This window comes from Lithobates pipiens, unplaced genomic scaffold, assembly GCF_037356315.1.
Source record: "Lithobates pipiens isolate NorthernLeopardFrog02 unplaced genomic scaffold, aLitPip1_a1.2 Scaffold_10, whole genome shotgun sequence".
In the NCBI taxonomy this organism is placed as follows: Eukaryota; Metazoa; Chordata; class Amphibia; order Anura; family Ranidae; genus Lithobates; species Lithobates pipiens.
The window spans coordinates 29,318,273-29,346,046 of NW_027507686.1; the positions used below are offsets into that span (position 1 = coordinate 29,318,273).

Genomic DNA, 27,774 nt, shown 5'->3' on the forward strand with positions numbered 1-27,774 from the left:
GGGTCTGCACTGTAGGGGAGGATTCTGTACTGTAGGGGGGTCTACACTGTAGATGGGGGTCTGTATGGTAGGGAGGGGGGTCTGCACTGTAGGGGATCTGTGTAACATGCAGAGGGTCCAGAGCTGTGAGGGGCTGTGTAATGTAAAGGGGTGCAGAGGTGCAGGGTGCTGTGTAATGTAAAGGGGTCCAGAGGTTCAGGGTGCTGTGTAATGTAAAGGGATCAATAGGTACAAGGGCTGTGTAATGTAAAGGGGTCAGGAGGTTCAGGGTGCTATGTTATGTAAAGGGGTCCAGAGGTACAAGAGCTGTGTAATGTAAAGGGGTCCAGAGGTGCAGGCTGCTGTGTAATGTAAAGAGGTCCTTAGGCGCAAGGTCCTGTGTAATGTAAAGGGGTCCAGAGGTGCAGGGCGCTGTGTAATGTAAAGGGGTCAGGAGGTTCAGGGTGCTATGTTATGTAAAGGGGTCCAGAGGTACAAGAGCTGTGTAAAGTAAAGGGGTCCAGAGGTGCAGGCTGCTGTGTAATGTAAAGAGGTCCTTAGGCGCAAGGTCCTGTGTAATGTAAAGGGGTCCAGAGGTGCAGGGCACTGTGTAATGTAAAGGGGTCAGGAGGTTCAGGGTGCTATGTTATGTAAAGGGATCCAGAGGTACAAGAGCTGTGTAATGTAAAGGGGTCCAGAGGTGCAGGCTGCTGTGTAATGTAAAGGGGTCCAGAGGTGCAGGGGGCTGTGTAATGTAAAGAGGTCCTTAGGTGCAAGGTCCTGTGTAATGTAAAGGGGTCCAGAGGTGCAGGGTGATGTGTAATTTAAAGGGGTCCAGAGGTGCAGTTGTGGAGAGGGGGGGTACACAGTAGTGACAAAAAGATATTGAAGGATGCAGAGGTATGCAGGGGACATGGTGGGTGTTTTTACATTTTATGGTGGGGGGGGGGGGGGTGCCAGATATAGGATCCGCCCCGGGTGCCAAATGCTCTAGGTATGCCCCTGCCTGAACCCCATCATAACTTAACTCCTAAAAATAAACCTTCACTGTCAAACCCAATTATTCAAAAGGACCTTTAGTCTGGCATCACATTATGCAATCATCATCCGATTAATTTTGGTTTATTCGATTAATTTCAAAATCGGGAAACCAGTGGAAAAGGGAGCAGATTGCTGAATTTTTTGCAGTCATGTTTGCAGTGAGAGCTAAATGCAGGCTTCCCAAAAAAAAATACACTGCCAAGTGAACGAGCAGCACAAGGCTTCTATCCCCACCCTATTAGATTGTAAGCTCTTCTGAGCAGGGCCCTCTTAATCCTCTTGTATTTTATTGTATTGTCTCCTTTTTATATTGTACAGTGCTGCGTAACATGCTGGAGCTATATAAATCCTGAATAATAATAATAATCCCTATAATTCAGAGGTCTTCAAACTACAGTCTGCTAGAGGATTTTATCAGGCCCACTGCTGGGTCAGTGGCCTCTATCATGGGTCTTCAGGTCAGTTTGTTCCCCCCAACTTTCCCCAACCACACCTTTCTCCAGCACAGCTGTCAATGAACCATCATTGGCTGCTAGGACTGATGACGTTCCAACCACCAATCATGTTCTTTACCCAACATTCACAGGAGGAAAGCACCGGGACTTGATGGGGACCCCAACGTAAGGAGGCTCTGATGGAGACCCTGATGTACAAGGGACTATAATAATAGGAACCCTGATGTAAGCGGGGATTCTGATGGGGACCCTGAAATTTCTTAGTTTTGGTTCACTAACATTCTCTCTGTTCTTGGGTTTGGAATTCTCCAATACCTGTAGGAGCAAACGCTGAACAAAAGCATACAGAAACAAGAAAAAAAAAAGAAAAAAAAAAAAGTTTTCCTACTTTGCTCAACACGCCACTTGTGTGAATGAAGCCTGAATGTTCCACATAACGTTCTTTTATCAGAGGCGGTGAACAGACTCCTCATAGACATCACTGCGCCGTGTGAATGTGCTTTTGTTTCACACCGTTCTGCTGACTCAGCACTCTGCTTATCAGACAACACAGAGGATGGAATGTAGGAAGAAGGCTAATCTGAGCGATCTCCCTGGCCGAAATCTGGAGGATGTCAACTGTACAGGGCCAACACACAAATGTTATTGAAATAAAAAATGTGTCTAGTACTGCAACTAAAATATGATGTACACAGGAGAAAGGTCAACGTCTGGGCCTCAGATCTGTTATACCAGCGATGGTCAACGTTTCTGTAGCAGAGACTGCAGACACACTGCAGGAGAGGGCCAGAGACTGCAGACACGCTGCAGGAGAGGGCCAGAGAGGCTGCAGACATGCTGCAGGAGAGAGCCAGAGAGGCTGCAGACATGCTGCAGGAGAGAGCCAGAGAGGCTGCAGACATGCTGCAGGAGAGGGCCAGAGAGAAGCTGCAGGAGAAGACCAGAGAGCGGCTGTAGACATGCTGCAGGAGAGGGCCAGAGAGAGGCTGCAGGCACGCTGCAGGAGAGGGCCAGAGAGGCTGCAGACATGCTGCAGGAGAGGGCCAGAGAGGCTGCAGGCACGCTGCAGGAGAGGGCCAGAGAGGCTGCAGACATGCTGCAGGAGAGGGCCAGAGAGGCTGCAGACATGCTGCAGGAGAGGGCCAGAGAGGCTGCAGACACGCTGCAGGAGAGGGCCAGAGAGGCTGCAGACACGCTGCAGGAGAGGGCCAGAGAGGCTGCAGACACACTGCAGGAGAGGGCCAGAGAGGCTGCAGACATGCTGCAGGAGAGGGCCAGAGAGGCTGCAGACACACTGCAGGAGAGGGCCAGAGAGGCTGCAGACACGCTGCAGGAGAGGGCCAGAGAGGCTGCAGACACGCTGCAGGAGAGGGCCAGAGAGGCTGCAGACATGCTGCAGGAGAGGGCCAGAGAGGCTGCAGACATGCTGCAGGAGAGGGCCAGAGAGAGGCTGCAGGAGAAGGCCAGAGACAGCGGCTGTAGACACGCTGCAGGAGAGGGCCAGAGAGAGGCTGCAGGCACGCTGCAGGAGAGGGCCAGAGAGGCTGCAGGCACGCTGCAGGAGAGGGCCAGAGAGGCTGCAGACACGCTGCAGGAGAGGGCCAGAGAGGCTGCAGACACGCTGCAGGAGAGGGCCAGAGAGAGGCTGCAGGAGAAGGCCAGAGAGCGGCTGTAGACACGCTGCAGGAGAGGGCCAGAGAGAGGCTGCAGACACGCTGCAGGAGAGGGCCAGAGAGGCTGCAGACACGCTGCAGGAGAGGGCCAGAGAGGCTGCAGACACGCTACAGGAGAGGGCCAGAGAGGGTGCAGACACACTGCAGGAGAGGGCCAGAGACTGCAGACTGTAGATTAAGGTCATCTGTGATCATCAGAAATTGCTCCCACATCTGACTCTTCCAGACAGTAGCAAACGTCTTATCTGCTGAAAAAATGCACAGATGGTTCCTTCCCAAATGTAACTGGCCGAGGTCAGCCACCCAGCTGTGCGATTACCATTATCGAATGATGTTCAAGTGACAATATTGATCATCATTCAACCAGATATAGGGGAAAAGTGAAAGTTTGTGAAAGTTTTCTGCTAAAGTAAAGTGCCAATTTTTTGCCAATTTTTAAAGTAAGAATATAATTTGCTTATAGATTACTTATCCTAGCTTCCCTCCCCCAGTTAAACTCTGTCTAATTAAAAAAAAATAAAAAATAAAAATAAAAAAAACCTGCAGGACAAAGGCATAATGAGCTAGTATGCATAGCATATTAGCCCAATATGAATTACTTACCTGAGAGCGAAGCCCCCGAAGTGACCCTCGTCCTCCGTCACCGGCATGATACCCAGAGTGACTTCTGGGTATTGCTGCTCCGGCACTGTGCTTGGCCGGAGCAGCGGTGACGTCACTCCGGTGCATGCGTGCGGGGGCCGTCAGTGACAGCATGATCGCCTTCACTAATGACACGCTCAGTGCGCCTGCGCCGTTGTCTACGGCAAGTCATAGACAACGGTGCCCATTTTTAGGGAAATATCTCCTTAACCGTGTAGCCTTAATCTAGGCCTACCTATAGGTTAAAGTGATCTGTAATGCCCTGTACACACGGTCAGACATTCCGACAACAAAATCCATCTGTTTTTTTGCCAAACTTGTGTTGCGAAGTGACGTTCATTGCGTACAATGGGACTACGTTGAGGCTAGTAGCCAATAGCTTTGGTCTCGTAATTTAATCTGAGCATGCGTGGCACTTTGTCCGTCGGAATTCTCTACAAACGATCGGAAAAAGTCCAATCGGATTTTGTTGACGGAAAATTTTAGATCCTGCTCTCAAACTTTTTCCGATAGAGCCCACACACGATCGGATTTTCCGACAACATAATCCGATCGGACCTTTACCTTCGGAAAATCCAACAGTGTGTACAGGGCATTAGAGTTTACAACCACTTTAAGCACATTGTGAGAAGCTCACAGTGTGCAGTGAAATCAGAGTAAGCCATTTCAGCTAAGGAGAGGAGCCGGTACAACTGTGCAAGACTGAAGGGAAGGCCGGAGGTCAGATTTAAGTCACAGCCTTTTTTGGCAGCTCTCAATGAAAATATGATTTTATTTTACTATCCAACAACAAAGTCTGTCCAGTTCTAATTAGGTTTTGTACAAATCTCTATAGCCGGTCTGCCTGTAATTGATGTCACAGCTCCCTCTATGCTGCATAATGTAAAGGTCTCTCCTATCACATTTCTGACAGTTTTGCAATGCAAATAAATCTCGGCAGTAACTTGTGCGCTCTTCCTTCTCGGTGACCTACATCTGTATGGAGATCCGGGTTCTGCAGATTGTTCTGAGCGCACCTGAAGCCCTCAAACCTGACCTCATCGCCGCAAAAGCCAGTCCTTCCTACTAGACAAGGCAGAGCAACAATGGGTGTAGTCTCACCGCTACAAACTAAATCAGTTGATGCCTGAGTTTTCCCTTGTGCATTACAGACATCACATCACATGCAATGTCTGTGCGGTGTGATTTGAGCCATACATTTGGTATAGCTAAAATCGCATCAGCGCAAATATGGTGCAGGACCTTCCCCAAACCCTACCCCCCCCAGGGACCTGAATTGCATCGCATTGGTGTTCACAGCCATAGGAAGCGATTCTGGCAATCGCACTGCGGTTAATCTAACACCTGCAGCAGATCGAATGGACGCAGTGCGGTAAACACACAGGGTTCGCTGCGGTATGAACCAGGGCTAAAGGTGGAACAGCCGGGCGCTGAAGATGGGTGAAGAGGAGATTGGTGGGGGTGATCACCTGTATGCAGCTCTGACAGTGTCATATTACATGCGCTGAGGTAGGCTTGCATAGAGGCCCGGCCTGAAGCCGCTCTAACTGTAGTTTTCTCTCTTCTGACTGCGGTTGCTTTTGGAATGCTAATCAGCAATTTGTTATAATTTGTACTTTGGTTGGAGAGAACGGCGAGGCTCCAGGATTTAGATAAACATTCGCTGGGACTCGGAGCAGACGCGCGAGTAAAGCACCGGCGCAGACAGAAAACAGGTTGCTTTAGGTACAAAGCCAGCCCGAGAGCTCAGGATTTGTCCGTAATCCTCTTAGGGTGAGCTTTTCTGATGAGGCAAGCAGTGAATTTATCATGTTAATTCCAGTCGAGGTGTTCAACTCTTGTGACGGCTCCTGGCAGAGCAAGCGGCAGCAGCGAGAGGTCATGGGGGGAGGGAGGGCGGAACGCAGGGGTCGGAGCGTGCACACTCGTGCTCTGCAGCACCCTGGGAATAATTGCATAATTCTTCCAAAACTAATAAGTGCTGGAAAAGCACTTAATACCCCTCGCCTTTAAAGGGAGCGTTCACTTTGGAGTGTTGGAGACGTTCCTCGGGACGGTGTCTGGCTCTTTCCTTTTAAGAACTAGTCACAAGTGGGATGATGCAACAATATTCCGCCTTAAAGCGGTGTTCCTGCCGAAATTTTACTTTGATAAAAATACCCCTTTAACCACTTACAGACCAGAAGATTTTCCACCTTAATGTCCAGGCCTTTTTTGTGATATGGCACTGCGTCGCTTTAACTGACAGTTGCGCGGTCGTGCGACATTGTACGGAAACAAAATGGGCATCTTTCTCCCCCCCACAAAGCTTTTTGGTGGATTTTAATCACCTCTGGTTTTTTTTTTTTAGTTGCACTATAAAAAAAAAAAATGTCTTCATCAGTTTAGGCAAATATGTATTCTACTTTTGATTTTAACCAAAAATATCGCAATAAGCGTACATTGATTGGTTTGCACATAAGTTATAGCGTCTACAAAATAGGGGGATATAGTTATGGCATTTTTCTAAATTTTTTTACTAGTAATGGTGGTGATCTGCGATTTTTAACAGGACTGCAACATTGCGGCGGACACGAGAGAGGAGAGAGAGAGAGAGGAGAGAGAGAGAGAGGAGAGAGAGAGAGAGAAGAGAGAGAAAAGAGAGAGAGAGAGAGAAGAGAGAGAGAGGAGAGGGACGGAACAGCAGATCTCTCGCTAACTCCTGTCAGAATGGGGATCTGTCTGTTTACATTGACAGATCCTCGTTCTGGCTCTCGTTCCCACAATCGCGGGTGGTCATTGCGGCCGCCAGCCACGTGCACTGTGTCCCTCGCCCTACAAGAAGCCAATGTACACCTACGGTGCTTCGAGTGAACGGGTTGACCCGCCGTCACGACGGCGGCTGGTCGGCAGGTGGTCAATACTCATCCCTAGCGTATTCTAGTAACGGTATCTTGTATGCCAAGGTCCGTTTAGTAATTTTGCAGCATTGTTTCCTTACTTTTGTAAGTTCCAGCAGACCATGGCATCTCATGTGTGGGTATCTGAAGCTGAAGTGCCTCTCTTCCTCTATTCCGTGAATGCTGAATACCCAGCATGCACCAGCCGATCTTGTGCATGATCAGTGCGGCGTGAGCCATATAATAGTTTGCTATGACCCAGCGACGGCCATTGCCTCCCAGAATTAATGATACATATCACAGGAGACAATACAAAAAGCAGTGCCAACAGTGCCCACCTGTCCAGGGAGCCCATGATGTCGGCACCCCAGCCGATTTTCAGATCGAGGGCTGTCGTCGTCATTCATTGTAAGGGAAACCAAACTTTGACTTCACAGCTGGTTCCCTACTGCGCATGCATGAAGCACGCTTTGCGTTTTAACTGGCCCAGCGGCGGAGGAAGGAGGGGCCAAACTTTCAAGGGACTGCACTGTGGCCCAATCTCTCAGAAGTGGGGAACGGGTGCCTGTCAGAAAACAGGTTCCCCCATGAAAAATGCCAAATGTGGCACCGAAGGGGGGAGGAGTTAGCAGATAAACGGAAATTCCACTGTTGGGTGGAACTCCACTTTAAGACTTGTCAACTTACATTAGTTAGAAGAGTGTAGCGCCAAAAAAAATAAAAAAATAAAAAGGGCGGGGGGTAGCTGAATAATGAGAGTCGTGTGGCTTTGCAGCGCTACAACATTATTATACAGGATTTATATAACGCCAACAGATTGCGCAGCGCTTTACAACTTTACAACTCGGGGGCAGACAGTGCAGTTACAATACAAGACAGGAGGGATCAGAGGGCCCCGCGCGTTAGAGCTTAAAAAATCCTCCATGCAGTAGACAGCTCACCTCTGCCCAGCTGTACGAAGCCCAGGATGATGATCAGACACAAGGCCAACAGCTTCGCCGCAGCAAATGCGTCCTGGACACGCGTCGCCGCTTTAACACTGTAGCAGTTGATTGCAGTCAGCAACACTAAAAGAGAAAAAAAACAAAAGTGTAATTAGTAATGTGGCTCACTAACAACCTGATTTATATAAACATTACATAAGAGCCGCAGTCCAACCGATTTCATGCCTGGACTGACGGGAATGTTACTATGACAGATATTATGTAACAGATGAATTACATTTTTGCACTTGTGACTCTGATCAGTCTGGAAACGGCTACAATTCACCGCAATGACGGCAGAGTGAGATCACCGGCAGGTCCAATCAGCTAACAGGCGGGGTTTATTTTTATTTTTTAAATATATATATATATATATATATATGATACATTGTACAGCAACCTTTCCATCTCACACTGAAATTCCATCAAATATAAAAGAACTAAAAAAACTTTTTTTTTAGATTTGCCATTTGCGGTTCACTCCTTCTGTGCACTGAAACTGAAACAGAGCTACAGCTGGATTTTTACCACTATGACTTGATGGACAGGTGTTGTATGATGTCACCTTCGTACTAGGCTGAACTCCACGCACAAAAACTTTATATACAGCATCTCACAAAAGTCAGTACACCCCTCACAATTTTGTAAATATTTTATTCTATCTTTTCATGTGACAACACTGAAGAAATTACACTTTGCTACAATGTAAAGTAGTGAGTGTACAGCTTGTATAACAGTGTACATTTGCTGTCCCCTCAAAATAACTCCACACACAGCCAATAATGTCTAAACCGCTGGCAACAAAAGTGAGTACACCCCTAAGTGAAAATGTCCAAATTGGGCCCAAAGTGTCAATATTGTGTGGCCACCATTATTTTCCAGCACTGCCTTAACCCTCTTGGGCATGGAGTTCACCAGAGCTTCACAGGTTTCCACTGGAGTCCTCTTCCACTCCTCCATTATGACATCACAGAGCTGGTGGATGTTAGAGACCTTGCGCTCCTCCATCTTCCATTTGAGGATACCCCACAGATGCTCCTTAGTAGTGGTGGCCTGTGCATTGTGGCACCGCCCCCTATCCCTGCCGCCACCTCCCTATCCATGCCCCCGGCTCCTTTCAGGACACATGGACTCCTATGGCGGGGGGAGGAGGGGTGTATTTTTTTTAAGCACCTGATTAAAGCCAGGGGCTTTAATGGGCTTCAAAAAAGGGTGGGTTTGGGCGCAGGGATTGTCCTGTGATCCATCCGCGCGGGGGGGATATGTTGTGAGTGCGGTGTCCCGCGATCCATCCTCAAGCGGGGGACTATGTGAGTGGGGTGAACTGTCCGCGGTGGGTGTGAGCGGGGGGGGAACTGGCAGCATATGATGGGCACACTGGCAGCATTTAATGGGCACAGTGCCTGCAATTGATTTTTCTTCAAAAAAATTGTGCCCCCCCCCCCCCAAAAAAATTTGGAGCACCAGCCGCCACTGCAATACGGTTTAGGTCTGGAGACATGCTTGGCCAGTCCATCACCTTTACCCTCAGCTTCTTTAGCAAGGCAGTGGTCGTCTTGGAGGTATGTTTGGGGTCGTTATGCAGGAATACTGCCCTAATGGAAAAAGAACCAAAAAAGTCCACGTGTAGAAAGTTGTACATCAATGTGTTCCTCCGCAGTGGCACGCAACAAAACACCACAGGAAAAGTTAGCTTGTGGCTAATTACCCCTGCCGCGGGTCTCTTTGTTATGCACCAGTACTCCCAGCGTCCTCGCCAATGTAGCCTCATACACAAATACATTCAATGGGTCCCCATGGAAAGACAATAAAGGCTTGCATAGTATAAATCCTGACAAGCCCCATACACACTATCAGATTTTATGCTGATTTTTTCCTTCAGATTTACCAAAACCATGTAGTGCAAGGGCCTGCCTGATTACATACAAATTCAAACTCCTAAGGTTTGACCTCCTATTATATGGTTTTGGTAAATCTGAAGGAAAAAAATAAAAAATAATTAGCAGAAAATTGGATAGTGTATGGAGCTTTTATTCATTATAACCTCTGGATATGATGCTGCGCACATGCACTCAACTTCTTCGATCGACCATGGCGAGGCCTGTTCTGCGTGGAACCGCTGTATGGTCTTGGCCACCATGCTGCAGCTCAGTTTTAGGGTCTTGGCAATCTTCTTATACCCTAGGCCATCTTTATGTAGAGCAACAATTCTTTTTTTCAGATCCTCAGAATTCTTTGCCTTGAGGCGCCATGTTGAACTTCCAGTGACCAGTATGAGAGAGTGAGAGCGATAACACCAAATTTAACACACCTGCTCCCCCATTCACACCTGGGACCTTGTAACACTAACGAGTCACATGACACCTGGGAGGGAAAATGGCTAGTTGGGCCCAATTTGGACATTTTCTCTTGTGTGTACTCTTGGGTGTACTCACTTTTGTTGCCAGCAGTTTAGACATTAATGGCTGTGTGTTGAGTTATTTTGATGGAATGGCAAATTTAGACTGTTATACAAGCTGCACACTCACTACTATACATTGTAGCAAAGTGTCATTTCTTCAGTGTTGTCACATGAAAAGATAGAATAAAATATTTACAAAAATGTGAGGGGTGTACTCACTTTTGTGAGATACTGTATGTCTTACTATTCATTGTTTATTTTGGTCTTTAGATGAACCATTTTGGTGCCCTTTCCTCTTTGCATTTCAATTTCTGTGTCTGTTAGGAGAATGCCCTTCCTATAAAATTGACACAATTCATATTTTACATTAAAATACAAAACATCTTCTAATCTGATAATTTCCTAAAAATGTCCCAAGTAAATCCATGATTACTGAATTCTAACATACCTAAACCAATTTTAAATACACTATGCAATTTCCATGCAGTGGCTCTTTAAATCCCCTCTGCGGCCCCTGTAGCCCCGGGAATGGTGCCACCGCGCAGCACCCCCCCCCCCTTACGGGGCCCCAGGCTTCCATTCTTTGATCAGTTCAGTCACAGCCCAACAAAGGTTAGATTGTGTCCCTTGCTAGGTATGCCAGTCTTTTACTACTGCGCCAATTAGCACTGAACACAATGTGGAAGAAGAAATGAAATCCCTAGGATGGCAGGCTCCGAATTCACTGAAGCTGTGCATAGCCGAGGCACAAGGAAAAGCCCACCTCACACCTCAAGGATGCCAACTGTTCGCAATCAACCAACGGGCTTTTGGAAAAGTGATAACGTTGTGCCACGGATAAAGATGGAGGTAAAAATTTGGAAGGCTTAAAAAAAGAGTGTAAACTTAAAAAAATAAAAAATAAATAAAAAAATAAAAAGGGGGTTGTTAATGGCTTGAATAACCAATACACAATTTTATTATATTCCTTTCCTCAACAAAAATCTTTATAGATCAAACCATACCCAGAATGAGGATCTACCTTCTGATGGTTTTTAAACATACCCCGTTTCCCAGAAAATAAGGCCTAGTGTGATTGTCAGCGATGGCTGCAATATAAGCCCTAGTTAAAATCCTTGTAGGTCTTATTTTCAGGGTAGGGCTTATTTGGGGGTAGGGCTTATATTGCAGCCATCACCGACAATCACGCTAGGTCTTATTTTCGGGGGAAACAGGGTACATCTTTCTATACAGTCACCCTCCTGAGCTACACCCTTGAGCTGCTTAAACAGAGTAATATTCTGAGGGAGATAGAGGTGTCTGGGAGCAGAAAAAAAAAATGAATTTTACACAATGATAATCTTTCAAAGCCATTTTCAGGTATGGATATTTTTGCATAGTTACATTGGTACAGCTTAGATCAATGTAACTATGTGCCATACCTGGCCACTCCCAGTGGAAGCAGGCTATGACTGTAGTGGACATTGCTATTACAGTGATTGCCGCTGTCCTATGCTGAGCGTCTGTTTTGCTCCCTCGGCATGGGTGCCATTCAGAGAATGCTTTGCATTTTCGCAAGCATACCCTAATTGGATGAGGTGAAGATCATTATGGCACCAGCCCACCTCTACAGCTCACTTAGAGAATACTTTTTTTTAAATAAATGCAAAGTGGTCCCTGAATGGTGCGATTTCCTATGTTTGTGCATCAGGGGATCCAGAGGACTGCGGCAAGGTAGTGATGCTTATTACAGGGATTGCTGGCTTTCACAGAAATTGTAAAGGGAAGAGGAGAGAGGGTGTATCTCCCCAGTTGAAACACACAGCAATTGGGCTTTTTACCTTCCCCACTCCATCCAAACAACCCCCCCCAACACACAAACACACAACCTTATATACACTTCCAATTTCATCAAACACGCATGGAGTGTGGAGGGGAGAGATGCTGGCACATTTTGTCCAGAAGCAACTTTTTTTTTTTATTATTTCCTCTACAGCATTACATATCCTGGATGAGTCAGAGCTGGTAGTAAAGTTTCGGCGTGTTCTCAACCTCCGTATAGAGAGAGTGGCCTCCAAAACACGAGGGAGGAAGGACTTCATACGTGTGACGTGTGACACCGACACATAACTGCAGAGAGTTCACTGGAAGAGCTGACTCATGATATTTACTATAAGAAGTCTTTTATCAACCACCAGACCCCCTCCCCTCCCCCGAACCCCACCCCGATAATGCTACTAGTAATAGTCTGCTAGAGTAAATGCAGAGTTATTACACAGACAGGGAGGACAGACACTTACTGCCGGGAACTGAGAGTCTATTAAGGCAGTATGACTGAATGTGACAGTATGAAGAATCTTTTCAATGACAACAAATTGTCAATGGTCTAGGACCACCAAGTGCCAGTGTGTCAATGGTCTAGGACCACCAAGTGCCAGTGTGTGTCAATGGTCTGGGACTGGGACAGTGATTCTCAACCAGGGTTCCTTCAGAGGTTGCTAGGGGTTCCTTCAGCACTGGGCTATTTCTGCCTCTCGGATAAGTTTCCACTGACACCATTGATCTTTTTAGCTATCTATAAGGGGTTAATTCTTCCCAATGACCACAAGTGTAAGCACCATTCTTCCCACTGACCATCACACTAATGTATCATGAGTTGTAGATTTCTACATTTTAGCAGGGGTTCCCTGAGACTGGAGAATTATTTCAAGGGTTCCTCTGTGTTGAAAAGGTTGGTCTAGGACCACCAAGTGCCAGTGGGTCAATAGTCTAGCACCACCAAGTGCCAGTGGGTCAATGGTCTAGGACCACCAAGTGCCAGTGGGTCAATGGTCTAGTACAACCAAGTGCCAGTGTGTCAATGGTCTAGGACCACCAAGTGCCAGTGTGTCAATGGTCTAGGACAGTGATGGCGAACCTTGGCACCCCAGATGTTTTGGAACTACATTTCCCACAATGCTCAACTACACTGCAGACTGTATGAGCATCATGGGAAATATAGTTCCAAAACATCTGGGGTGCCAAGGTTCACCATCACTGGTCTAGGACCACCAAGTGCCCCCCCCCCCCCAGTGTGCCATTCCTCTGGGACCACCAAGTGCCAGTGTGCCATTGCTCTGGGAGCCCCACGTGTCAATGTTCTGGAACCCCCAACTGTCATTGTGCTGAACTTCCAAATGTCAAAGTGTCATTGTTTTGGCTAACACAAGTACCCAAATTACTCACTTCCCAATCTGATGCACCTCATCTTCCAGATCGTGGAAACCTCAAGTAGACACCCAGTGCCCCTTCACATGATCCTGTTTGGCACATTTTCCCAGCAGCACATTGTGGGAATTCCAGTCCATGGGAATATTACATTTTCATAAATGTAGCTACAGGTGAATCATAAGCCATATTGCAGGACAGTGCGGTATACCACCATATTATAAGCAGTGCTGCTCACACAGACTCTACAGGTGCTGCAAGCAGTGGGAATAAGCCCCCCCCGCCCCGTCTGTCTCTGCTCGATGTCCTGCTGGGCTATTCCTGTCCATGTTTTTCATGGTCACAAGACCAGTTGTATTATTACATTATCAGGGCCCCAGGCAGGATCAGTTCCTCAAGAACAGCTTGTTTTTCTATCCAGTGGGGTTACCACAATACAAAACATTTGAATATACTGTTGTGATCTGCAGCCCAGCCAGACGGGAGCTGTGTGGAATAACCAACACTGGGGATAAGAATTGCAGACATTTCAGTTACCGAGTCCTTCCTCTGACCCGGCATAGCAGGCCATACACAGGTCACTGGGCTTCCCAACCTCTGATGGAGATCAAAGCCGTGTTATTACTACGAGTCCCCAACTACAACCTGCACAGCCAGCTCCCGACTCCCTGACATCGTGTACCAGCCGGAGTGTCAGACTCTGAATTGTAGCATTAACTCCAGACAACTGGAAAAAGTTCATTTAAAACTAAAGTTTAACCAGCTAATATTTTGCTACTCCTGCCAACCACATACCAATGACAAAAAATAAATAAATAAATAAAACACACACACACACATCCTTTGCCATTTCCATTACATACTGTATTTTATTTACACTAAAATAACACACCACCTAGGATATTAATGGGAATAAAAAAGAAAAATTTGTAAAACCGCTGCCACTCAGGATTTTGGTGATTTGAGTGGCAGAGTTTTTACAAATTGTTCTTTTATTCCCATTAATATCCTAGGTGCTGTGTGTTTATTTTAGTGTAAAAAATTTTTTTTTTAAATTATGCCAAGAAAAAATTGTGGCGCTGGTCTAGAATCCCTTGTGTAATCAATCTGGCTAATACCAGTAGTGAAAATAAGTAAACATTTGAATGTGCAACTAGCATGAAAAAAAAAAGTCAAAGAAATCCATCTTTATATATATATATATATATATATATATATATATATATATATATATATATATATATAGATGGATTTCTTTGACTTTTTTTTTTCATGCTAGTTGCACATTCAGCATTTTTTTTTGCTTGCACATGATTGGATGATAAAATCAGCAGAGCTTCCCCTCAGATCTACAGCGACTGCACTTTCAAGTGCACTTGTAGTGCAGAGTGGATTTCCCTTTAGTAAAATCAACCCCTAAGTGCCTCCCTGACACTAGGGTGAAACCGCTTGTTAATGTTTGCCTATCGCCTCTGGCCCTGATCCAAAAGCCGCGAATGCAATACAGGCGTGTGTGATGACGTCAGCCCCTATGCGTTTCGTCATTCAACGCCCTCAGGAAGTAGGTGAGGTATTAGCCAGATTGATTACAGAAGGGATTATAGACCAGCGCTGCAAAAAAAAAAAAAAAAAAAAGAAAAGTTTTTTGGTATACTTTATTTTAGACCTGGTGATGTAATCACAGGGTCTTTCTGCTTCTCTATGCAATGCAGGCAGATCATGGCTGTTGGAAAGGAACAGCAGGGTAATGTACATAGCTTCCTGAAAACATCACAGCAAACTGCCTCAGTACTCCTCAAGAGCCTGCAGTCCTGGCACAAGCAGTATGCTGGCTCTTGAGGAGTTAGGTAAATGCCTTGATGGGTGGATGCCAGTCTGGAGCAGTGGGCGTTCCTAGGCAGGCTTCATTTGCATGCAATCCTCACATTGTGGAGAGGAAAGGACTAGAATGGTGCTCAGCCTGTGTCTCTCCAGCTGTTGCAGAACTACGATTCCCATCGTGCCTCTGCCTTTGGGAGTCATGCTCGTAACTGTCAGCTTTGCAATGCCTCAAGGGATCTAGTAGTTTTGCAACAGCTGGAGGGCCACAGGTTGAGTAACACTCCACAAGATGCTGGATGTCCTCCAGCCAGGAAATAAGGCGGGCTCTATCTGACCTGCTGCAGCTTCTAATGCACAGAAGCTCACAGTGTGCGGCGAAATCAGAGTAAGCAATTTCAGTACAGGAGAGCGAGTACAACTGTGCAAGACTGAAGGTCAGATTTAAGTAATATCAGGACAAGACAAAGGCCCTGGGTGTGGATTTCAGGTTCTTTGTATGTATTTCCTGTGTACCTTTCTCCGATTAACCGGACGGTACTTTTAATAGCCGTGGTGGCATAACAGCCACTAAAACACAGGATCAGTAATCTCCAAGCAGCGAGGTAAACAGGATTTTCATGAGATGTAGGCGGGAGAGGCGTCTTACTTTACTAAATCGTTTCTTAAACCTGTTTAACCGATTATTGAACACTTCATCCCTATAGATTTAATAGATGACCTGGAGTCAGGGCTGAGCCTGGCGGGTCCAAATCACAGGGGTTACATAGTAGGTGAGGTAGAACAAAGACACAAGTCCAACCTATGTGTGTGATTATATGTCAGTATTACATTGTATATCCCTGTATGTTGCGGTCGTTCAGGTGCTTATCTAATAGTTTCTTGAAACAATCGAAGCCCCCTGATGAGACCACCGCGTGTGGAAGGGAATTCCACATCCTTGCCGCTCTTACAGTAAAGAACCCTCTATGTAGTTTAAGGTTAAACCCCTTTTCTTCTAATTTTAATAAGTGGCCACGAGTCTTATTAAACTCCCTTCTGCGAAAAAGTTTTATCCCTATTGTGGGGTCACCAGTACGGTATTTGTATATTGAAATCATATCCCCTCTCAAGCGTCTCTTCTCCAGAGAGAATAAGTTCAGTGCTCGCAACCTTTCCTCATAACTAATATCCTCCAGACCCTTTATTAGCTTTCCTGCCCTCTGTACTCGCGCCATTTCCAGTACATCCTTCCTGAGGACTGGTGCCCAGAACTGGACAGCATACGCCAGGGTCTTGTAGGGTTCTTGGACACTATGAACAAAAAAATCCCCCCCACTGAGAGGCCGAATATATGTGTACGATTGACGTGAAGAGGTTAACAGACCACGCTGTCTGGCAAAAGTGTCAGTTAGAGAATGGGGACAAACCATTTATCACTGACAGGGGTGCTTAAAGGATCAGCTTTTAAACTGTTACTGTCACGGCTTATAAAGTGTGAGCTGGAGTTTGGCTTCAATTTGTTAGTCGAGTCCACCTGAATCTGCGAGTCTAAGCCCTTGTACACACGGTCAGAGATTCCGATAACCAAATCCGTCATAGTAATTCCGACTGATTAATTCCAGAAGAGGTCCGGAAGTGATGTTGCATACACATGGTCGGACTAAATTGTCGGAAAATCCGATTTTACATAACGTGATGACGTTGTTTCATTACGAAGGGACTACGTTCAGGCTAGTAGCCAATAGCTTTGGTCTAGGAATTTGATCTGAGCATGCGTGGCACTTTGTCCGTTGGAGTAAACATGATCGGAGTATGTCCGATAGGAGCATTTTGTCTGAAAATTTTACCGGCAAGTTGCAAAACTTGGTCCGTCGGATATTCCGACGGAAACAGTCCGATGCAGACCACACACAGTCGGAATATCTCACAAAACGGTCCGATAGGGTACATTCCGACCGTGTGTACAAGGGCTAGCACTAACCTCCCTCCTGAGGGTCAGGGCTGCTGTCAAAGGGTGGCGCCATTGCACCCCAAGACAGGAAATGTGTTACGTGTTTAGCACTGCACTTTATATATTGTGTTTTCCATATTTATGCTAAAAATATCCATGTTTTAGCGTGTTAGCTGCTAATTTGGGACAGCGCAGTGTCACATTGGCTCTATAGGAAATGTGTTACTGGCAGGTGAATGAAACGAAAAACCTGTCTCGGGACCGTCAAGCTGCAATAGATTACATTTCTATTTTTAGGTTTAATATTGATTTGGGTTAGTTTCACACTAGAACGTGGGGCTCGTTTACCGCCAGTGCTCAAAATGCACTACAGATGTGATCTGCAGCAGGTGTCAATTTTACTGACACCCCAAAGCAGATCGCAAACGTAATGCATTTATCTGCACCCGATTGCATAATACAAACGTTCCATGCCATCTATTCGCAGTGCATTTCCAAAAAGTAGTGCATGCACTACTTTTGGTGCGATGGTATGTGATTTGAGCCCAAATCGCACCGCACAGGAATGTGCAGCACGTTCCTGTGTGAGTCATAGTGTGAACCAGGGCTTAGGTTGGCCACACAGCTTGAATCTCAGCAGGAACCAGCCCTGATTCAAACCGTGAATGGGCAGGCTGAATGTACCAAGTTGAGCGATCACGTTTGGTACAACCAGCCTGCCGGATTCTCACGATTATCGCTAGCGGCTGTTATAGCCTCTATCTTATTCTGGCAGGGATGGCTTTGCCCGCCTCTGCTCCCACCAGGAAAAGACAATTGCTGATTCCCCTGTCTGTATTGATGGGGGAATAGTGTGAATTTATTTCCTCCGTGTCTGGCCAGCCTTTGACCCCCTTCACACGGAGCATTTTGATCAGCAGGGGGGAATCGATCCGCTGATCAGAGCAGAGCGGGCTCTGCATAAACTGAGTGGACACAGACAGAGCCCGCTATGCTCTATGGATAACCAGTGTAAATGGATCACAGAGACTACCTCCAATCACACGGAGGGATTGGTTTTTAGTGGACCACATCAGAGGTAGGTGGGTGTAAACCGACACATCTCCATTTACTCCTGCCGGACCATAGAGATGAATGGACCGTCCAATCAGGTCCGCCTGAACAAACTGACAGGCGGACTTGATAGGAACAGTCTTGTGAAAGAGCCTTAGGTTATCCAATCAGCCTAGAGAATGTCTTTAAGCATCTGTTAAATAAAAATATTTAATGAAAACAATTACAATTAAAAGCAATTACCTTCAGCAAATCCAAAACACAGACAGAGACGTGTACACCAAAGGGTTATCTTACACATTGTTTCTTTGTATCTCTTGACACCAGAAGGGTAAACATTAGTCAAACAACAAGCAGCTTGGTTGGGGAGGTGAATGGAGTCAGGTAATCAATGAGAAGACAGTAAACAATCACCTATAATTCCCTGTTTGGTGAAGATAGAGCCAAGTAGATTGAATGTGGATGATGTGGGTCACACCGAGGAGGGACGGGTCTCCATGACCTCCCACAGCCATACAGTCCATGTGTGAATGTTTATACAGGGAAGACAACTGCAATCAGCCATAGACATCCAATCATCTGTTACACTCAACACTGATCCAAAGATACCTTATTATGACCATGGATTCAGATGGGATTATCTCTTGTATAAAGTCAATGGCCAGGAAAACTGCCCATAGACTTTCGAGCAGTCGGTGATAATCCAACCACTGTACAGTTTTGGTATCTTCAGAGCTCTCCATACACTTGTATGCTGGGCTCAGCTATGCAGTGAAGAGGGGAAGAGGGACTACAATATGTGGGAGGTTTCCTGCCCAGTCTGATCACTTGATACCTCACACCGGTGGTCAACTGGTGGCATCAAACCACCGAAGTGAGATTGTCAACTGAGTTAAAGTGGTGTTGCCACCAAAAAAATAAATATATATATATAGCTTAAAATTAATTTAAAAAAATGTAAAAAAAAATTGGATTTTTTTTTTACTCACCTCTAAATGCCTGTTGCCAGGGGGTTCCTCGTAGTCTGCCTCCTTCAGTGCCCGGGCTGGTGACATCACTTCCCCTCGGCGCCGCACAGTCATCTGGGACCTGTCACGTGTCCCAGTTGACTGTGCGGCATATCACGGCGTGCGGAGCCGCATACGCAGTGGGTGCCCGGCTGTGAAGCCACAGCCGGGTGCCCACAGTAAGAATGCCAGCGCCGCGAGTGGAGTAGGGAACAAGGGGGGCTTTGTCATCGCTGGACCCTGGGACAGGTAAGTGTCCGATTATTAAAAGTCAGCAGCTGCAGTATTTGTAGCTGCTGACTTTTAAAAAAAATTTTTTAGGGGGCACCCCACAAAAAAAAAAAAAAAGAACAAACTGTAAAGCTAATTATACATTATGCCAGTGTTTCTCAGCCTTTTTGTCAGTCAAGGCTCCCTTTAAAGTGGTTGTAAACCCTTACACACACACACCACTTTTCACTACAGGTAAGCCTATAATATTGACTTACCTGTAGGAACCGTGGATATCTCCTAAACCTGCACGGTTTAGGAGATATCAAATGCATCAGCATGTGCAGACGTCATTGGCACATGCGCACTGAAGAAACAGCTCGTTCGTGGCAATTATTCAGCTGATGTGCCATGACCGGTGACTCCCCTGTGCATGCGCAGGAGTGACGTCATAGTGGCTCCAGCCAATCAGAGCGCCAGAGTCTCGAAGTAACATTCTGGAGACATGTCACAGCTAGAGTTGCCACCTCATCCCTTTAAACCCGAACACATATGAATTACAAAGGTTCTGAGGCTAATTTCATGCAGATAAGGCACCAAGTGAGTTTAATCATCACCTTAATCAGCCACAGAAACTGTGTAATTAATATGTGTTCGGTTTTAAAGGGATGATGGGGATCGCTGAACCAGCTTCAACCTAAGGTATTTCATAATGAGATAGTATGAGATGCATACTAGCTCATTATGCCTTTTGTCTTGCAGGTTTATTTTTATGGGTTTACAACCACTTTAAAATTATAGACAATCTCGGGGCACCCCATTCTCACATATAAAACTATTTATAGTTTTGCAAAATGCAGCACTATTCACACGTGGGACACCCAGTGTTAGAGAGGATTTATTCTTCCAAAGAAAATACATTTTTGCACACTGGTACTGACTAGTATTCCAAGGTTTCTCTTCTCCCTCAATTTCTCTCTATCAGGCTGCTAATGTGACCCCAGTGCTGAGAGAGAGGGAAAGAGGAGGGTCAAACAAGGATTCTGCGGAAGCAACAGATATCCTTATCAACTGATGATGACATGACTGGTTGTTTCGTATGCCAGTGTCTAGAAAGTCATGGTGCATAATAAAAACCTGTGGCTTTGTGTTACTAAAAGGCGAGCTTCATCCACCTGCTGGTGTGTATACTTTTTTTTAAGGCATTTTGCCAAGGCACCACTGAAGAAACCTCAAGGCACCCTGGTTGAAAAAGGCTGCACTATACAACCTGATGCAATGTGCAGTCTCCAAACAGCCTTCTTTAGATTTACCAAAACTCTAATATAAGGACAAACCTAAACAATCCATATGATTTGTATTAAATCAGGCAGGCCCTTGCACTATACAGCTGATGGTAGATCTAAAAAAAATTGTACAATCAGATTTTATAGTGAATGACCAGCCTTAAAGCTAGCTATACACGCACAATACAATTTCCTTTACCAAAACCATATAATACAAAGGTCAAACCTAACCACTTTCAATTGGTATTCAATCAAGCAGGCCCTTGCACTACATAGTTGAATGGAAATCTAAAAAGGAAATTGAACAAAAATGATATAATGTGTATCCAGCTTTAGATCAAGCAGTGGTCATCTCAGGTCTGCGCTGGATCTATGCCAGGTAATACAACGGGCACACTTCACCCATTGCTTGGTCTGGTCAGAATTAACACAGGTCCAAAGACTCCCTTCCCACTCCAGCGGTCTTGGTGGTTGGAAATTTTGCTGCAGCATCGTTCAGTGCAGCACATTTTTTTTGGAAAGGGGTCAGGGACTTCTTTTCCACGTTTCTTGTGTGTAGGGCAAATTAACGGGCTGCTTTATACATGGCAGACATTCCGCATTTCATGCGTCACGCATAAGAATGCACAAACATGTACGTGCGCACGCCCAGTGGCACTTGCAGGTGTGACCCTAGCCTTAGGGAGGCGTCACATTCTCTGATCTAGAAGTAACGTCACTTGACATTACTCCAGCAGGTAGAAGGAAGGTGAGTAAACAGCAGGAATGAGGAGGTTGGGGGCAAATAATTGCACCTTATGCTTTCCCTGCTTGGGAAAAGCATGAGTTCACTTTAAAGCCTCATTCACACCAGCCTGCACACTAAAACGCATGCACTAGTGTTTGCTGGGGAGGGGTGGGGGTGTTAGTACAACACATAGAACTGTTTCCTTGTATTTCCTCCCCCCTACTTGTCACAAAAAATAACTTTTTTAAACAGAAGGAAAAACATTTAACTTTATGAAGCAACACGTTGAAACTCTTTGTGGTGTGGCGACATGCGGTGCATAGATGCAGGCATGCTGCCTTTTTATGCAGAGCAACCCTAATGCATATAAACGCAGTGTTATGGTAAAAACAGAGAACATAGCAAGAAATTGTTTTCCCCTGTGCCTTGTGTTCAATCTACGCAGATCTATACAGCTACATGGTCCGAATGGGGCCCTAAGTGTGTAACATCACACTTGTGAGCAGATTCCACTAAATTGGTCAGAATCCGGCACCAAATCAGTTCAATGTGACTAGGAACCAGGGGCGGACTGACCATTCGGCCACTCGGGCACTGTCCGAGGGCCCTGGGCCACTAGGGGGCCCCATCAGGGTTGCCGGCCTCAGTAAAACCAGGGACAGCATGTAAAAATCTGTGTTTTTTGTTACATCTTTCTCTGAAATGTCCCTTACCGACATCCTTTTGGTCTAAAAATCCTGAGATTATAGCTGCCCCACCTCTCCAGTACATTCTCAGCCAATAGAATAGTACTGTTTGTACATATATGTGTATACTATGTGATTGTATACTGAGTGTGTGTATGTATACTGTGTTGCCCCATAATCTCTGATTGCCTGGGGGCCCCATAATCTCCTATAGCCCGGGGGCCCCATGAGTTGTCAGTCCGCCCCTGCTAGGAGCCCCTTGAAGATGCCAATAAGCCCCTATGATCAACGCAATCATTCGACATTGTGATTATATCTAGCAAAAGTCTTGTGCTTGTTACTTTGGGGTTTATTTACGAAAGCTGTAGCTGGAGAGCGCAAAAAATCACGCTCGCGTCTGAATAAAGGCCAATCAGATTCTAACCCCAGCTCGTGCAATCAAGCTTCGGCAAATAAACCTGGAAGTCTATTGGTTTCTATGCAGAAGCGAGACGGATTTCTGCGCTCTCCAGCTTTAGTAAACAAACCTCTTTGTGTCATTCTTTAAGTATCTTTTTTTATTTCCAATTCAACTTGAAATGTAGCGACTGGAAAAAAAAATGTATCAATATCAAATTTTGAACCCATCATTCCTCATGTGTAACAGTCTCACAAATGATCACTGAATGGAGGAGCGACATCGGATCCCCCCCCCCCCCCCTTTGATTTTTGCAAAAAAAAAATATCCATATTAAAAAGGTTCTAAAAATGTGCATAATTAAACATGACAATGACCGAGAGCTCTGCGGCAAGCAATGGGTACACACACCCACCAAAAATATTTAGAATCTGGTGACAGATGCCACAGGAGGGGGGGGGGGGGGGGGCTCATCACATTACTGCTATTGAGGCCGATCTCCAGAATGAACCGGTTTCCCTGAGAAGCATGCAGGCTGATGTAACATGACAGCATGCGGAAGGGGGAGGGGCTATGACAGGGAAATGAATGGGAGGCGGGGCCCCACAACATGTGCTGCTGAGAACACTTATTTCACGGAAGATGATGAAAGCCAAGCAGAGCAGGATGTGTGTGATGGAGAATATGCTACACATTACTCCACGTGTCTGCATGATAGAAGACAATGCCACACACACACACATATATATATATATATATATATATATATATATATATATATATATATATACATATATATATATATATATACATACATACATACACATACATAATTATACACACACATATACATATACACACACAGGGCTGTAGAATGAATGCACAATATGATACACACAATGATCTTGTATATAGAACATACAGAGGATGTCATTGCACAGACAGTGTGGATGATGTATCATTTATCTATTGCATGTACAGGGTACTCACTGACAGTACAGGTGGTCCTCAGACACAAAGGAATACATACATGAGTATACAGGAGATGGAGAATAGCAGTGGTGGTCAACTTACATGATATGAGGAGCCTCAAATGTAGCCCCCGACATCACAAAAGGGCCACACACACGACATTCAGTGATTGTAATGGTACAGAAAAAAGGCTATGTATATTCAAAGTGGAGTATTTAGGTGGATGAAGGTACTCGCAGGCAGTACAGGTGTATTGTGGGAGGAGGATAGGTGGATGAAGGTACTCACAGGCAGTACAGGTGTATTGTGGGAGCCTGGGAGAGGGTAGGTGGATGAAGGTACTCACAGGCAGTACAGGTGTATTGTGGGTAGAGGATAGGTGGATGAAGGTACTCACAGGCAGTACAGGTGTATTGTGGGAGCCTGGGAGAGGGTAGGTGGATGAAGGTACTCACAGGCAGTACAGGTGTATTGTGGGTAGAGGATAGGTGGATGAAGGTACTCACAGGCAGTACAGGTGTATTGTGGGAGCCTGGGAGAGGGTAGGTGGATGAAGGTACTCACAGGCAGTACAGGTGTATTGTGGGTAGAGGATAGGTGGATGAAGGTACTCGCAGGCAGTACAGGTGTATTGTGGGAGGAGGATAGGTGGATGAAGGTACTCGCAGGCAGTACAGGTGTATTGTGGGAGGAGGATAGGTGGATGAAGGTACTCACAGGCAGTACAGGTGTATTGTGGGAGCCTGGGAGAGGGTAGGTGGATGAAGGTACTCACAGGCAGTACAGGTGTATTGTGGGTAGAGGATAGGTGGATGAAGGTACTCACAGGCAGTACAGGTGTATTGTGGGAGCCTGGGAGAGGGTAGGTGGATGAAGGTACTCACAGGCAGTACAGGTGTATTGTGGGTAGAGGATAGGTGGATGAAGGTACTCACAGGCAGTACAGGTGTATTGTGGGAGGAGGATAGGTGGATGAAGGTACTCACAGGCAGTACAGGTGTATTGTGGGTAGAGGATAGGTGGATGAAGGTGCTCGCAGGCAATACAGGTGTATTGAGTAAAGTATAAGTAGGTACTCACAGACACCAAGGTCTATTGGATATCTAGTCTAGGGTAGATGCAGGTACTAACAGACATTGGAGTATAGGGAGAAGGTAGGTACTCAGATTTTGTGGGTGGAATATTGTGGGGATTTGAACACTCACAGACATTATAGTGTGTGGAGTATTGGGTAGGGGCAGGTAATCACAGACTGCACAGGTGATTGAAGGTTGGTACTCACAGGCATATTGTTGGTAGAGTATAAAGTAGGTACTCACTGACACACTAGCAGCACAGGTGTATTGTGGTTGTACAAGGTGAATGGAGGGAGGTACTATTCAGATGTATTTTTGGTGGAGTATAGGGTGAATGAATGTTGGTACTCAAACACACAGGCAGTGCAGCTGTATTATGGGTGGTGTATAGGGTAAATGAAGGTAGGTACCCACAGACACTCTAGTACAGGTGTATTATGGGTGGTGTATAGGGTAAATGAAGGTAGGTACTCACAGACACACAAGTAGTACAGGTGTATTGTGGGTGGAGTATAAGGTGAATGAAGGTAGGTACTCACAGACAAACAGGCAGTACAGGTGTATTAGGAGTGAATGAAGGTAGGTACTCAAACAGGCAGTACCGGTGTATTGTGGGTGGAGTGCAGTATAGGGTGAATAAAGGTAGGTACTTACAGATACACAGGCAAGCCACTAGCTTGGCGGCGTCGTCGGGCACAGGGCAGCTGGGGAAGACGGGTTTGAGCAGGTAGGTGGCGAAGACCAGGGCCACGATGTACTGGGACGAGGGTCGGATAATCAGCAGCTCCACCCAGAGTTTGAGGAAGGCCGGCAGGGGCCCGTACACCTCCAGCACATAGGCGTAGTCCCCCCCGGATTTGGAGATGGTGGTCCCCAGCTCCGCATAGCACAGGGCCCCCACTATGGAGAACAGACCGCACACCGCCCACACGATGAGGGAGAGCCCGGGGGATCCCGCCTCCCGGAGGACCCCGGTGGGGGTGACGAAGATCCCGGAGCCGATGATGGTCCCCACGATAATGGCCACCCCGTTCACCAGGGTGATGTTCCGCTGCAGCTCCACCGCCTCCGGAGCCCCGCCCCCGCCGTTCTCTTGGAGCATCTTCTCCCCGGCCTCCTCCTCCGCCCCCGGGGAGCCCGACTGCCTCCGCTTCACCGCCGACATCCCGCTCAGGCGGTGCTACCTGTCACCCGCTGACCGGCTGCGACCACGTGACACCTCGGCGCTGTCCTGGTGCTGAACGCTGAAGGGGGGGGGGGGGCACACAGCTCTGGGCAGATACCCTTCAGAGGGCGCTAATAGGGGCCACGGGCACCTCTCCTCCCCTCTACTGCCTCCACGTGTTCCCCTCCGCAGCCTGGCACTGGCACCGAACCTGCCCTCCCTACTACCCACCCCTCCCTACCACCCCTACCTTATTGCCCCTCTAATACCCTCCTCTCTCCCCCTGTGTTACCCTCTGGTCCTCCTCTGCTGCCCTCTTCTCTCCTCCCCCTGTGATGCCCCTCTCCTCTCAGATTCTCTCTCTGTGATGCCCCTCTCCTCTCCGATTCTCTCTCTGTGATGCCCCTCTCCTCTCCTCCCTCTGCGATGTGATGCTCCTCTCTTCTTCTCCGCTTATCCCTCTGTGATGCTCCTCTCCTCTCTGTCCCCCTGTATGGCAGCTCGATGCCGGTCTCAGCTCTGTGCCATCCTCCTCTCCCGGCTCAGCTTATATCTGCGGCCTTACCGACGTCACACTTACATATTAATTGTGATGATGCATCCAGGGGGTGTGAGGTTGCCGCCTGCTGGCCGCTTGTAATAACTACACCCCGACTTCTGGAGGCGGCAGGTGCAACACACTGCTGGACTGTCACTTTCAACTACAGCGCTGGACTGAGAATTCACTGCTGAACTGTCACTGAACATCCATATGCTGGGAGTTCAGTGCCCCCTGTACCTTTAAGAAGGGGTGGCTCCCCTTCAGTCCACCAAAATGCATGTGCTACCACAGTGGGCACACTTAGTGCCGGTGTTCTGATGAGAAGTGTCCCCCTATCGGAGGCGCAGTACGGAGGACAAGGAGACGCTGAAAGTCTCTGAAGATGAACGGCACCTGCGCACTTAATAGTACCTTCTGCCCTCAGTCCAGGTTCAAGCCCCACCATCCAAGTGGGCATAGATGATGTAAAACAGCACTTTGTAACAGGGGCCCTCATGGGCTCGCTTCGCTCGCCATGCTATGGGCACGCCCTCGCTGCGCTCTGCAAATTTTTATTCTACCTCTATGTCCACTTGGATGGTGGGGCTTGAACCTGGACTGAGGGCAGGAGGTACTATTAAGTGCACAGGCACCGTTCATCTTTGGAGACGCTCGGCATCTCCTTGTCCTCTGTACTGCACAAGCGCAGTACAGGGCGGACACTATCCAATAGAGGACAGAATTCGACAAGACACCGTTTCTACCACTAGGCAGCCGCCTAGGGCGCCCAGCCACTGGTGTTCCTACTCTCTTCTCTATGCAACAAGCAATTAAAGAGGGATTCCACCTAAAATATAAATATTAAAAGCCAGCAGCTATAAATACTGCAGCTGCTGACTTTTAATAAATGGACACTCACCTGTCCCGGATTCCAGCAATGCCGGCAGCCGAGGCCGATCGACCGCTCGGGCCTCGGCTGCTGCCGCCGCCATTCGATGTGAGGGAATCAGGAAGTAAAGCGAATCGGCTTCACTTCCCGGTTCCCTACTGCGCGTGCGCGAGCCGCGCCGCGCAATAGGAGATCTTCGCGCTGTCACTGGGACCCGTGTGTGTCCCAGCAGACAGCGCGGCAGGGCAGGAAATGGCGTAGACTCCCGTGGGAGTCTATGCCCGGAAGTGGGTGAAAATACCTGTCTTTGACAGGTATCTCCACCCCCCTCCCCCCTGAAAGGTGTCAATTGTGACACCGGAATGGGGGGGGGGGGTTCCGATCAGCGGAGGTTCCACTTTAGGGTGGAATCCCGCTTTAAGTCTCAACATCAGCAAGCAGCCGCCGCTCCGATCGCACCTAGTGTCAGAGGTGGAGGACTGTGTCTGTGTCCCAACTCACGAATGAATGGAAGCAAGCAAACACTGGGCACTGGTGAGGCTGCATTGATGGGCACTGGTGAGGCTGAATTTGATGGGCGCTTCATTAAAAAGGTGGGGTTTACATAGGCAGGGAAAAGGGGGTGGGGCCAGGGGGGTGGCAAAATGAGGTTTCGCCTAGTGTGTCAAAAATCCTTGCACCAGCCCTGGGGACACTTATAAGTTAGTGTTAGGTACTCCAGATACCAGGGTGCTTTGACGAGGCTCTGTGGCTTACACATGCATTTGCAAATGTGTGCAGACTAAACCCCTGCTTT

General features: G+C 47.1%; 1 protein-coding gene across 1 annotated transcript in view; it reads right to left on the reverse strand.

The window, feature by feature from the left end:
• The window catches only part of SLC7A5 (solute carrier family 7 member 5), a 60,744-nt gene extending 34,327 nt beyond the window's left edge, over positions 1–26,417 (reverse strand). The window contains exons 1-2 of the mRNA XM_077453358.1: positions 25,059–26,417; positions 7,611–7,736 (exon numbers count right to left, since the gene is read on the reverse strand). Of these exons, the coding sequence (XP_077309484.1) occupies positions 7,611–7,736; positions 25,059–25,569 (637 nt within the window). The 5' untranslated portion in view covers positions 25,570–26,417. The remainder of the gene's footprint in view (positions 1–7,610; positions 7,737–25,058) is intronic.
• Positions 26,418–27,774: the final 1,357 nt, after the last annotated feature.